General features: G+C 44.2%; 1 protein-coding gene across 4 annotated transcripts in view; it reads right to left on the bottom strand.

Moving 5' to 3' along the window:
* nlgn3a (neuroligin 3a) overlaps positions 1 to 14942 on the bottom strand; it is a 133152-nt gene that overhangs the window by 1782 nt on the left and 116428 nt on the right. For all 4 annotated transcript variants that reach the window (XM_085476418.1, XM_085476428.1, XM_085476437.1 and 1 more), the window contains one exon: positions 8892 to 9681. In XM_085476418.1, the coding sequence (XP_085332544.1) occupies positions 8892 to 9681 (790 nt within the window). The remainder of the gene's footprint in view (positions 1 to 8891; positions 9682 to 14942) is intronic.

Below are 14942 nucleotides of genomic sequence, written 5' to 3'. Positions count from 1 at the left end.
TTTCGGTTTTCAACATGCTGCCTCAAATGACCAGCCATTTCAATTACAGTGAAGCTATTGATTTATTGAACAAATTAACATATAGCAATCTCCGACAATCACACAACTCTTTGTTGCCGTACAATGTCAGAAGTGGGAGTTCTGCGACCCAGAATATTGCTTCTGGTAGTGATGAAAGAATTGTCCTGTAGCCACGAAAACCCAATAATTGATGTTGGAGCGGTGATGTTAAAACTTGCGCTGTTGCAAGGAGGCAAGGAGCAGTGTGACATTTCTCTAAATATCATGAAATATCCCTTTGTGGATCTGACTGCAATGTCAGTGGCAAGCAAAGTTAAAATTTAGCCGGGGATTTAGGGATATAGTGGCTACAGTGTTGTGTTTTTTTCCTGTTCTTTCTTTTTTTTTTTGGCACTGGCTGAAAAACCACCAAACATGGCTAAGAGAATTAACAGCCATGCCAGAAGAATTCAACCTCCATCCTCTCTCCTGTTCGTTTTTCTGCTGTCAATTTTTCTTTTTCAGGTCAGTGCTTCTGGGAGAAGTGAGAGAGAGAGATAGAGAAGGAGAACGAGAAAAAAAGACCAAGAGAGGTAGAGCAAATTGAGACGGCTGGAGCTGAATTCCTTCGACCATGGCTGGTGTCAGCAGAGCGGCCCGTAAATAACCTCTTTTATTAGGCCCGTAATGATCCCCGATGAATATTGACAGGCAGACTATGATGACTTTGTAGCTGAATATCAGTAATTAAGTTTCAAAGGAGTAGGTGGTGGAGGTAAGGTCATATTGATCTCCCCGTGCGCAACATGCCAGAGAACAGGATGTCAATGGAGCCGCCTCAGACGTAGCTGTCTGCAGCCTGCGTGCTGCATGAATTCTTGCAAGAGTGCACCAGTGTGCACACACCCATGCAAGCACAGGCACTCGCCCTCTATCTTACACACGTGCATGCGCATCGACAAGAACGATGGATATCGACACTGCTGCATTTAATGGGAATTCTTTATTTCCATAACACCATAAATACTCTCTTTTCTGGAAGGTCAATTTGCTGAATGGTGATGGCACAAATATTGCAACTGTCCTCTGACAGATCTCACAAAACAATCAGCATGTGCATGTGGGGAGTGCAAGGGAGTGGTGGTGCAGAGGAGTTAGAAAAGCTCTTTGGTGGCTGGCTGGCTGGTTCAGTGCAAGTGTAGATGAATAATTTAGGGAACACAAAGAAATCAATGTGGCATCTTTAGTTAATTTGATTTGCCGCATTAGAGAACAACTGGCTGCCTTATCTAATTACACACACATATGCTTGGGTAATTGTTGCAAAGTCAATAGTAAACAGGCTACATTCCTTTGAACAATTTCTACCACTGCTGCTCAACTTTGGGCTCCTGTGTGGCTTTGAAGTGCTGCCCTGAGCTGCAGAGTCACAGGGAGTGATCTGAACTCAAGCTTTACTAGTCAGTGTAGCGAGGGCAACTAGGTTACCCTGTTCGATTTGTATCAGTGGGTGCTGCTGTGCGCCGTTGTCAGATTGACTGTTTCTTGAGTGCTGTGCTGCTGTGCTCTCCATCTGTGGTAAAATAGTGCTGTAATCATTTGTTAAAGTCTCTACAGGTGCCAACCTGTCTGAACTGCATGCTCATCTTATAACAGGTCTACTGTAAAATCCAACACAATAGGCTTTAATATATTCAGCAAGAATGAAGGTGCCAGGTTTTGTTGGGAAGTGTTTTTTTAATCTTTGTTTAGCATGTATGCATGCTAAAATAGTATGATGCTTCAGCAGATACTGTGCTTAACATGTAAAGATAATAAAGACACTTTGGGGTTTTTTTTTGCCTGTCCTGTTTGGATCTTTAGCCATCAGAATTGTTGTCTCAAGGCCAAGAAAGATGCCAAGCGGATTTACTTTACCAATTGGATCATCATGGCCTTGCCATATTGGTCCATTTGATTGACCTTTATTATAATTATGTATTTATTTTATTTTATTTCGGTTGTTACAGATGGGACAGACATGATTGGGGGATAGGACAGGGAGAAAGAATGAAAGAAAGAGGGAGAGAAAGAAAAATAGAGGGGAGAAGAGATGGTAAGAAAGGGGGGGAGAAAAAAAAAGAAAAAAAACAAAACACCTTGATCACGTATGGAGATAAGAAAAAACAGAAGAGAAAACAAACAAAAAAGAGCAACATAATAAATACAACACCATCACAATAAACTAGCTAACAGTAGATAACAGTAGATACTAAATATTACATGTTATTGAGCAGTACGCAAGATCAACAGCGCACAATGTGCTTTGAGGTAGCAGCCAAGAAAGGTGTAGTTTGTGTCTGTGAACACCCGTGTGTACACCTGTGTGCATCAGCACGCTTGTATTCAAAAGGTTTCTCCATGTAACAATCTGCTAGGGAGTGTGGGGAGCCATAGCCCCATCCCCCAGGGCATGAAGCAGGTATGGAGGAGATCCAGGCCCCAGACATCCAGAGGCCCCAGAATACGAGGACCCAAGGAGGACCACCAGGGGGGCAACCGTGCCACCCTCCTGGGAAGAGCTGAGGAGAGCCCCAAACAAGAGGTCACCCAGCAGCCATGGAGCAGAGGCCAGAGGGGGTTGCAGTAACGTGCCAACGGGTTCTGCCGGCAGCCAGCTGTGCCAGAGAGGACCGGGCCTCAGGCCCAGAGGCCAATTAATAAAAATAAATAAAAAAGACACTTTAAAGGAGTTCCAGTGTCTAATTCGGATGCTAATTAGAAGTTACGCCAGTGAATTTTCACTGTCGTTAAAAAAATTAAAACATATATTAAAAAACAATTTTAACCTGTTCAAACACTTCTGGCAAGCTGATATTAAATGGGAGGGTGTGTAGCTATTCATTTGAAGTGTCTGGATAAACTCAGATTAAAGCCAAATCTTGTGATCACCAGCTCTTTTCACTTTTAAACATAACATCAGTCTGGGTACAAAACTCTGCAAAGTGCACTGTTGTCCCGTCTCACCGCATGCGTTCAGCTCTGTGGCGAATGCCTAGTGTGACTTGCATGAAGAGCCCTGGCATAATGTGATGTTTGTGGTCCTGTTGGTGCTGTCAGAGCTCCCCTGCATTAGCTGATAGCCTGCTTCCTGTCAAACCTCCCACCTAATCTGGGGATGGCCACTGAAGCTGTGGCTGGACTCCCAGGCAGAGGAGAGGGATTATTACACCCATAAAAGCAGGCGTTTTAATGGCCTTTCAGATTTCCTCTGATGTGTTCATATGGCCGTGGTAGTATAAACTATCGCCTTCATCTCCTCGTCACAACCTCCCGCCACCACCAATCTCAGTGACCTGCTGACCCCTGCTAACCTTGGCCTGTCAAGCGTATTTAAGTGTTCCCATGTGCTCTTATTTATGATTGATGGAGAATTTGGATTTCATCTCGCGACTGTCAGCCTGCGTGCCTGCATGTGCACAGCTGTGTGTGTGTGATTGTACTGGATTTGGGCCACATTATGGTACAATAACCTCTTGGACTGAACAAGTGAAGCACTTAAACACAAGACATGTCACATTTCACAAAGCTGTTCACGCTCTGTGGTGAGGACAATGGGCCTCTCCCGGCTGATATAAAAAGTGTTAAGCAGTTCTGCTATAAGAAGCCGTGCCACCTGGATGACAGACACGACTCTCGGCTCTGCCTACACATGTGGCAGAATGGGACCGGAGCTCATTACTTATTCCGAGCTCTATCTGCAAGCGCTGATGTAAAAGGTAGATAAGGGGGGAGAATGAATATCATTTTCTTTCTTTTTTCATTCCCGGTGTACCTCCTTCCCCTTTTCATCCTGATGTAATTTGAAGCGCTTGAATGATCATAGACCTAGCCATCACCAAATCTGAAAAGACACGTTTACGTGCCCTAAGGCGGAAGACAAGAATCTATTTTCACTGCACTCAAGGTCTCTGAATCCTGAGCTGAGTATAGCTTCGCAATTTATATATATATATATATATATATATATATATATATATATATATATATATATATATATATATACACCAAGAAGCATGCATTAATTTAACGGCACTGATGCTCATTTTGCTAGGCTGCAGAAAAAAAAGCTTTCTTTGGTATTGTTGTCATTGTTGCGTAACAAATTCATCCCCTGCAGTTGTTTATCTCCTTACCAGGTGACGCAAAGTAAGGAACTAATTGTAATTTTCACTCCATGAGAAGGTTACCAGATCTTTTCCCCCGACACTGTGCTTGAAATTTTGAAGAAATACACTCAGTCTCATTCTGTTTGTAGACTTCGTCTTGGTTCAGTGTATGGGATGGGCTGGAGGGGGGCATCCTCAGCGCTGAACAGGCAAATTATCAGCCTGTGCTCTTTTGCCCTTCATGTGGTTGCACGGTGGGACATGGGGCTGAGTGATGCGAGGTTCATATTTAATGGCAGCCTTCGGTTCAGCAGGCTAAGTGATGCGGGGCGAGGCGCTGTGACTTTGGGGTGTGCAGAAGTGTTGGAGGACACAGCTCTGGGGCCGCTCCCTGTTATAGATGCCATTGATTTGTTTGATTAGATGAGTGGCAGCGAAGAAAAAAAAAAAAACGCTTCTCCTGGCTCTCACGAAACTTTCCCTACTTTCACTTTGTCCTTTTTTTTTTTGAACAATCGGGAGCTTTAAGCTACGTCTGAAGATCATTTTACATGAATACGTTTAAGAATATTATTCATGTTTTAACCTGACAACCACTTATTCGCAGACGCATACATGCAGATCTACTTCCTCTTCTCCTCCCCTGCGGCCCTCCTCTCATTACATTCACTGCACAGCATGGACACCGATCAATGGCATCCCGGCCCCTTAACAAGCCACACCACTTCCTTACCTTCTCTAATGCAAATCAGGATATTGGCTACAAATCTCCTATCAAGTGAGTGCCTATTTAATGGAGTAGGTAGGTTGCTGTTGGGGGCTGAGCTTTTCGACAATGCCAAGCATTCAGTACTCCCGGTGCAGGTTTAGTCGGTTGGGCCTAACGAAGGAAACTGAAGAGAACCAGGGATAATCCAGACGAAGGACAAAGAGGGAGATCAGAGTTGAATGATGTAACTACTAGACAGCTGGGGTAAAAAAAAGGAAAAAAAGGCTGAAGCTTTGCGTGAATGAGGTCAGACAGGAGAAACAGCTGATGTATGTGTGTTGTTAATCCTACAGAAGAGGAGTGTTCGATTGACAAGTAGGAGGAAAACAAAAGAAAAATCAACCAGCAGTGTTGTAAATCAGAGTGCTGGCCGTAACACTGTACCACAGACACACAGTGTAGTTACTTCTGTCTACATTTGTTTAGTTGGCAGCCTTTGTCACCAAACCAATCAATGGTGCATATTTTAGCTCACACTGTGATCGTAATACATGACTGTATAGAATAATGAGAGAGAGAGTGAGAGAGGAATGGGGGATCTGTGGAGGAGAATTAAAAAAAAAAACAACAACACGTGACAGCGCTCTGCTCTCTAACTACCTAGCTATACCCAGCACTGCATGTGGCAGAGCTCAGACACAGAACTGGGGAAATGAGCACAAGCCAGCAGGATAAAAACAAGTATAAAGATGGACCAACAAATTTCTAGCACTAATGATATATAATGATTGATCTTTTCCAGGCCTTTCATCATCCTGTCTTTTTCTGAAGACTTCTGCCAAAGTTTCTTTCTTTCTTTCTTTCTTTTTTGTGTAAAGTTGTGTCGCTGCTGTGCTCGCATCAGTCGCAGTAGACTTGTGCGTGAAAAAAAAAGAAAACCAAAGTTTTGACAATACAGTTCAGATGAAGTTGTTGTGGCAAGCCCAGGCCAATTTTTGCTAGTCAATAGTAAAACAAATGTTGCAGCCAGAAAAAAACCCCTCAGAGCTGAGCAAATCCCTGCGCTTCGGAAACATCTCTGACTCTTGGGAAAGAACGGCCCCATAGTGTAAACGCACACTCTCGCTCTCACAATCACACCCGCACACATGTGCGCACACACACTAAGAAGATTTGACAGTGTGCACTCTGTATGCTTTTATGCTTCACTGATGCTGATGGAGGAAAAAAAAAAGGGCATGGGAAGGGATTTGCCCTGTAAAGATGACACAAGAGAGCCAGGGACAGGAAGAGCTTTGGGGGGAATGCTGCTATGATACCCACTGTTGACATGCAGCCCAAGTGTTTCGACATCGTGTCACACATGTTCTTACAGCCGATTTAGAGACAGGGGCAGGAAGTGCAATCTGGGTCAGTTCATTATGAACATCTGGAAGGGGAGCGAGAGCTACTCTGCAGATACAGGCGAGATGGCTGTTGGACGAGCCATGAAGGCGAAGCCAATTCAGTTGGGTCTTAATTAAAAATACGTCCTCCTGAGCCAGATTGCGTTGGGTGGTGTTAGAAGAGAGTGATATCCCCTCACGTTGTCTAAATGAGAGGCACGAACTTCAGAGTCTGTGGGAAATATCTTAAATCCTCAATTCCCCCCCTCCTTTAAGAGTTTATGGTAGATTCCTTTACATAGGCCTGGGTAAAATTACCCTTTAAAGCAGCACGGTGAGTTTTTATTCTGCTGGCATCTAATCCTGGGCTCTTTACCATCTGAGTGCCTAATTGTGGTTTGCCTGTAATCTTTCTATCTGGAGACAGGCCAAGGCGACACACCACAGGACAGATACCCATAACATGGTGAACACAGATCTAGAACCGGTTTATCCTCTCGCTGCTCTGCCCCTAATCTCAATCAATCAGTGACATGGAAATCTACAAAACTGACATGGGGTCAGTTGTAAAGTGCAGTTTGCTTTTTCTACTCTTGGCGCATGCCAGGGTGAAGGCTAGGTTAGGGTTACAGCAGGCTCACTGCCCACGGCGCTGTGTTGAGTCTGACTGGATATAGGCATGGCAGACATGCTGTCATCCTTCATCAGAATTAATTTTGGTGACATCACAAGATCCAAGATCAGAGACATAAGCACCATGCATTGTTAACTCGAGACCTCAAACTTCTGTTTGTCATTTAGATTAAACACATTGTCTCCTCTCATGAGACCAGATCACTTTCTTGAAATGACAAGTTAAAAAAAAGAAGAAAAAGAAAAACGAAAATCAATCTGTGCGCATCTACAAATGCAGCTTTGTGTGTGTTGACACAAAATGGCTGCCAGGCAGAGGAGACAGCTGTCCGGGCATCACTGATGGACTTCAGTGCTTTCCGACATCAGTCCATCTGCACTAGTCAGCCATTAGCAGCTCAAGGTCCTATCAGCCAGACGATTGGATGTAAATGCCACCTGATTGGACGGCAGATGATGTAGAGACAGATAAAAAAACAGAACAAGATTTCTGATGGCATCCCATTCAGGATGGGATCAATACCCCTCTAGGAACAGGGATTGTCAAATTAAATTTAAGTTGTTAGAAATGATTACTAGTAGTCATACAAAATGGTCCGGTTTTGTGATGGGTGGTGGGGAAATTGAGCATAGTGGGGAGCAAGAGACACCCAGGGCACGAGTGATTGACTGGGCCCAGGCTTAGGGAATCAATACCGCTGAGGGCAAGAGTTTGATATGCCTCCCTGATAAGTCTTTGTGTCTTTTGGTCCCCGGTATAATAGAGCATAGATAGTATTTCCAGCCAAACACGCACACACGCAGCCACAGTACACACACATATGGACGCAAGTATACAGAAGGGCAGGCAGCCATGCACCCAAACAGGCAGCCAAGCACGAATAGCACAGCACACATTCTGCAGGAACATTTAATCTTCCTCACATTCAATATGTCTCAGGTTTTCAGACTGAGACCCAGGAAGTCGGGGCAAAAAATACCTCAGAAAAAATGTCTCTCTTGAAAAATGCCTTTTCTGCCCTATACAATCTATTGTAGAGCTTCCTTTCTCCTGCAGCTCATTTTTTGCGGCACAGAAGTGCTATTAATAGAACTGAAATAGGATTTTTTTTTAAAAATCTGTAACCTTCTATTAATAACTTAGCAAGTTCATAATTGCATGCGCACTAGTTTAACAAATGTAAAAGTACAGTTGTTAGAAAACACAAACCAGGGGGAATGTGGAGAAGCACTGTGTTTCTGCAGGAGGAAACACAACACAAACACCTGCCTGATCTGAGATCAGAGATTAATATATCCAGTCTACCCACTGTTAAATGAGCTTCTGCATTTGTAGCTATCTGTTCATGTTCCTTATGGTTTCTTACCACTGCACAACTACTACAGATTGTGCTGGTGAGTTTATGCTCTTAAGACGGTCTATGGAGTGGTAGAAATAAGCTACCGGAGGAAGAGCGAGCACAAGAAAACCCACACATAAACTATCAACATGCATCCATCGCTCCATCGGTTCGCCCAGAACATCTTACTGAGCTGGCCTTAAGTTAAGATAACACTCTGTAACCCTCGGGGTAAAACCTCAGTCATCAATTTTAGAGAGTAAAGCTTCAGGTAAAAATGTAAGTTACTGTATACTAGGACTGCAACATATTTTTGATCAATTACTAATATATTTGTACGATTTAAATGTCCTGCTTTATCCAGCAAACAGTCACAGCAATACAAAAGAAAACATATTCACGTCTTGATCCAACAAGTGTTTTGCATTGTTTTCTTACAAAAAAAGGCTTAACAATTAAAATAACTGAAAATAACTTAAATAACAGCTAATTGATTAAATGACTGATCCTTTTATCTTTACAGTGTGCTTTTGCTGAGTAGAAAATGAGCAAACAGGAAATTGACTACTTGAGCACATAGGCATACATCAATATCAAGCTGCTACCATTATGAATACGTTTGTAATTTAAATGGCAATGGTAGCTTCCCTCTGATGGAAAACTAACAAGTGCTCACCCAGTCTTGGCAAAGTTGGTCCAGTAGGTCATGACCACAGCACTCAGCATGACATCGTTCTTGGAGAAGTTGCAGGGAAAAAGGTCAGTGGGACCAATCATAGGAATTCCAAAAACATAGGGCACCTCATCGCCATGGGCGGCATCAGACCAGGCGGGCTTCATCAAGCTCTGGCAGTGATGGTAAAAGGCGTAGAAGTAGGTGGGCGAGCCATAGCGAGCGTGGAGATCAGCCGTAACCACCGACGGCTCGACCCACTGGTGGTCAGTAAATAAAGCCACCAGCGTTTTTCGTCTGGTCTCAGGATTGTCCCTGTCTGCCCAGTCTGTATACATGAACTTAATGGTTTCCCTAAGTGTGTCCTTGCCTTCCGGGTACCCGTAAAGACTGTCCACAAAATCGGACACAGAAAAATCAAAGTCATTTCCAGATACGCCGTCCTCTGAATCCACCACGTTCTCCACAAACCGGAGCCCTTCACCCTGGTTGACCCCCAGCATAATATCATAGTTGAGAAACTCTCCTTGCTCCATTAGGATCTCAGGGTCGTCGGGAATAACATCACCATCAATTACAGGTCCAAAGGCCACGTGGTACCTTGCAGGCTGTATGTCCTGCTCCACCAGCTCCCTGGAGCTCTTCTTCCTCAGACAGTCCACCATGTCTGATGTGTCCAGCACATTACAGCCCACCTTCTCTGCCAGGAGACGCGTATACTTGACCGGCTGATAGTTCACTGCCCAGCTGGAGAGGGCTGAGCCGCTCTGAATGATGGCTCTGTGGAACAGACCTGCACAAGGACACAAGAAGAGACAAGATGATGTTTACTGTTGTTATTCTGAAGGATAATTCAGTTATGCACTATACTACATGATAGCAGTTAATTTCGTTGCTGCCATGATCAAAAGGGGGCTGTCTGCTACACAGTTGATAAGAATAACAAAGGCCAGACAGAAAAAGTCCTTGTTGCCATGCAGAACAATAATGGAATCACTGCCGTGATAATGAATGTGCAGATGGCCTGGTCTCGCCGACAGCTCGCAGACATGGGAAAGAATCAGCGCTCTGTCTGTCATCCTCTCTTCCCCTATCCATCTCTACGTGCCCTCTCGGAAAATGAATCAAAGCTGCCAAACAAGTCTATACCGTAAAATATATTAACGCCGAATTCCCTCATGCACATGCACCACAGTTTGATTTAAGAATATATGAACCCTGTTTCCCATCCCCTCCTGGTGATAACGTTCTTTTCAAGGTAGCTTAAACTGGGTGAAGCAATTACACACAGACTTTTTGCGCTCATTATATATGCATAGCACCCCTGCATCAGTTATATGTCAGTTTTTTTCACATAGCAAAATTGAAGTCTTTCACATTTTTTCCATGTGGAAGACCACTAAATTCAACATAGTGGGTGGGTGGATTTCTATAAATAATAATAATAAAAAAAAACCCTGACTCCCGCTCACTGCATTTGCAGAAGTAGCTGCAAATTTTTAAACTGGCACTAGAACACACTGCGGTGGCAAGCAATGAAAGAAGACCAGACTGCACAGAAAAGGTCTCACCTGCTTGTGCGCTGCAGAAATAGACACATGTTGAAACAAGAGTCAACAGATCACGCATTATACGAATCTACATGGAAGTTTGTTTCTTGTGTGTGGGTTTTGAAAAGGGGGTGGAGGTGGTTCAGAAATCAAGGCGAACGCATTTACAGTCTCACGGGGAGCTCTTGCAAATTAAATTACATTTTAGCTGCACTGATGTATGAAGGAAATCTGAAATGACTGTTCATCAAGGAACAAATCCAAAACAACAAACATAATTTCCTTAGAAATAATTGGAAAATTTGAGAAGAGTGAAGGTAAAACGACATGCACCCCCCTCCACACACCTAGTTTCAGTTAGGCCTCCCTCATATCATCGGCAGCGCCCTGTCCTCGACAGCACCACTCATCTGCACTCCAGATATGGTTTTCGAAAATCACAAGTGCTATTTTACTGATCTCAGAGAAAATCAGAGGCAAAGCTCCTACCACTTGACCATGCCGCTTTATTGCTCACGGCGCTATCATTGCCGGAGTCAAGGAATTCCAGTGAACTCATGATATTGAAAGCCACAGCGGAAGAAATACTCCTGAAATGGCATGCATTAAAAAAAATGTCATTAGACATCCCACACTGAAGCCAAAAAGACTAGCAGAGAAACATACAGGCACGCAGACTCAGTTTGTGATTTTTCAGCATCAGTGTGGGTGGCTGTGCTGAAATCTTTGTGTTTATGAGGTAAACAGCAGACTTAAGTGCCAGATATATCACTTTGGTAGTCTTAATCAGAGGCGGCAGGGGGTTTATTTCTTCTTGGCGAAGACGGAGTGTTTATTTACAGAGCTATTTACATTTATTTGTTCTCAAGTAGTAAGTAGAATTAATGTGTCTGGGTGAGTGAACTGTAAAGCGTTTCTGTTGTGAGTCTGTTCACTAGTATATGATGCATTTTAATGTTTATTTCAAGAGCTGATCTATTCTATTTTTCTACTTGTCTGAATATAAGTTTTTGACTTAATCCCCCGTGCCACACTGTCATTTTTGATGTCTTTGTTTTTCTGTCTACGTGGATAAGACCTTCCGCCTTCAGTGGCGCTGGCCTCACAGTGCCCCTTGAACTGAGCTGTGGTTGTGCATCTCCGCAGGACGGTGGCCTGTGCTGTGTCCCACGGAGCGGAAGCAGATGTCGAGGGCTTCGCCCACTTGAAAGCATTAGAGGGGCAGTCGCAAGATGAAAGATGGCCGCTTGGAGGCTGAGAGAGGGTAGGGGGTGGGCTGGGGCTTAATCCTGCCATCCCTCCCTCCTCTTCTTCCTCCTCCTCTCCTCTCCACTCGCCTTCCCCTCCCCTCACTCTTTAGTGGTATTGCCTCTCTTCACATCTCAACTCTGATTGCGCTGTTCAAATAGAGCCAGTCATGGTGCAGGAAGTCTGTCCTGAATCCCAATGCCGCCAGCAATACCACAGCCACTTTTTGAATGTCTTTGATCAGAAGTTGCTGTAGGAAAACGTTTGCCAGTGCACAGGTTCCTGTGATTGCCAAGGCGATTTGACAGACATACGTATATCAAATCCGTTTGCAGTAATTGGAGAGAGCTGCTTGAGTGTACCTTGGCTGGGTCCCATGTCCAGATACACCCCAACCAACCAACAGATGGCCAGCTGCTGAGGAAGCTACAGCCAGGTTGACACTCCTGGATTTATCTCCTGCTTTGGTTGATGAAAAGAAGGACGAATGAATAAGGTTTTACTATTGTTTTGTCAGGAAACATATAAATCCAGCACTCAAGAGCTGTCACTGGGCCGATAAATATGTATTAGAGCTGTGTGTGATGAGCCCCACTGTGGTCGGAAGCTCACTGGGGAAGGTCAAAGAGAGAGGAGAGAAGTGCACAGGCTTTATCACCCACTGAGGGAATCCACTAATTATCCACACTGGGACGAGGATGTCTGCATATGTGAGAGCACACTTGTGCGTTTGCATGTGTGTGTACGTGCATCCACGCATGTTTTTGCTGACTTTGATTGATAAAGCAAAGAGATGGGCCTGTCGATGGATAGAGCAACCGTTGACAGGCATCATCATGATGGGAATTAACCATTTGTGACACCGTTTTGTCTCTAGTATCTACTCTGACACCTGCGGAGGCAGTGATTCCTTACGCGCCATCCGGGTGAATTAAACAGAAAGTGCACGAACGCACGCGCAGCATTAATATCCACCAAGTTTTATTTTGTAAAAGCAACAGATAGCCTGATTATTATCTGCCTGTGTTTGACATGCGAGGACCCGACACCCAAACTGTGAGCAGATCCATCAAACTATAGCATTGCTGGCAGATTGAGGTCACGCTGAATTATGACTGGAGCTGGAAGGTAATCACTCATTGGGCCCCTGCTAAAATGCTGTTGTGTCGCCCCGCAGCCGCCTCTGTGCTGTGGTTTTCTGACCTCGACCGCGTTGCCCCCCCCCCCCTACACTTCATCCTCGCTACACCCCCCTTAAACAGGCGTGTAGTTCAGGCCCCGTATTGGTGGAGTGGCTTGTGGAGATAATTCACTGATGATAAGAAAGAAAGAGCTTGACCTTGGGGCCAATGATGACCATCGCATCGGTTGGAGAGCCACACACACTAAAACACACCCACAGGCTCAGACAAGTTTAAACATTGTTTTGACAATAACAATATGGATAAAGTGCTGATACTAATGAGCAAATCCTGCATCAGTGGAGAGAGTAGCATGACGTGGTTGTACTTTGGATCACTGTGATGTATTATGCGGCAGCTACGGGCATGTGTGAGAGTTCAGTCTGTGTTAATGGACAAGGATGCTATGCTGGTGCCAGTTAGTGCGATAAATGACTGTACTCTGTAATCTGGAACAGCTGGCAAAATGCACTCAAGCGTCAGTGGTGAGTTTCATCAGTCTGCGGTGCCGTGATGTTTTTAACGGCAAAATCCATCCCACAGAACCGCTCCAAATGCCATCCGCACAAACAACAAGGAAAAGAAAAAAACAAAGAACACCTTCGTAAGTTTGGACCAGCTAGGTCTCATTTCATAGGTCAGCGATTCATTTTTCCTTCCAATATTCCTACACGACTTTCAAAGCTATTATGGACAAAAATATTCAAGGCAGCAAAATGTTATCAAAACTCTTCTCCAACACATAAAAGCCATCGCAGGGGAGAAATAACGTAGCCATGGGGACATGTATTTCTCGCTCCTTTTTCTCCTCGCTAACAACTTGTTTTTTTTGCTTGCTTCAATCCATCCCCTGCTCTGGTTTTCCTCCCTCTCTGTTGCATTCACGCAGTCTCCTTTTCTGAGGGACCACGCTGAGTCCTTCCCTGCTGATTATTAGACATAAGCTTGCGTTCAGCGGAGCTTGAATCCTCTGAGCCATCTTACCTCCACCATCTCATCACTGTAAGCAAATCTCCACAGACCCGTGGACTTTGCAGAGCCCCCCCTCTGTTGAAAGCATTTCTCTCCGTCCACAGCCAAACTAGGCTAGCACAGTAGTTGGATACAGTAAGTGTTGTTCTGCCTCTCTTGCTGCATTTCACTCAGTCGGTAGTGTTGTTATCTTCTTCCAGGAATCCACAGTGTTAGTGTCTTTTTTTTTCCTTTTTTTTTTTTTTTTAATTAACTACGGGAATAAATGAAGTGAACTTAATGCAAATAATCGCATGTGAAATATTTAAAGCCAGGTGGGAGACCATAAAATCTGTCAAATTATCTATCCTTGGCCGGTTGCAGTTAAAGCTGTTGTCTCCATGGCTACAGCTTACAGGCAGCATCCACTTAAACACAAGTGCCTCTGGTCTGATCATGCATTAGTCCATGGGTAATTTCACATCGGTATGGCAGCCCCGAAACAACACCTACATTGTTTTTTCTGTTCCATTAAAATTTCCACCCAACACTAAACTTGTCAACTTCAAAATGACACTGACAGAATCAACATCCGAGCAAAATGACTTTTAGGACAGCAGCGTCTTTGAAAATACTTTCTGCATTCCCTTAGGCTGCAAGGACATTTTTTAAAGGGACAGTTCAGCCCAAACTGAATGTCCATATTTTTTCTCTGGCATGTAGTGCTGCTTTAGATTGTTTGGCGTGACAAAAAAAGCAGGGAACAACTTTGAAAGTTTGGACTGGCTAACTTGCATTTTACAGTATAGGTCAGTGATTCATTTTTTCTTCCAGTGCTCTACTTTGGGTGGCTGAGTCTCAGGAGGTACGGAAGGGCTTTGGGAGGTTGGTGGTTCAATCCCTAGCTGCTCCAGTCTGCATGCCAAAGTATCTCTGAAGATATTGAACTGTTGCTCTAAGTGCAACAGGAGTGAATTTAAAGCACTCAGACTTGGAAAAACGTGTTTGTGAATGAGGCACGTTGAGTGCTAGAGTAGAAAAGTGGCATATACGAAACATTTACATGACTTTAAAAGCTGTTACGGACAAGGTGGATTTATCCATCTAGATTGTTTGGGGTGAGG

Source organism: Copadichromis virginalis, linkage group LG2 (assembly GCF_057382275.1).
Source record: "Copadichromis virginalis isolate Kocher_CV1m ecotype Utaka linkage group LG2, C_Virginalis_male_GT1.1, whole genome shotgun sequence".
Lineage (NCBI taxonomy): Eukaryota > Metazoa > Chordata > Actinopteri > Cichliformes > Cichlidae > Copadichromis > Copadichromis virginalis.
This window is presented reverse-complemented; position numbering and strand designations above follow the sequence as displayed.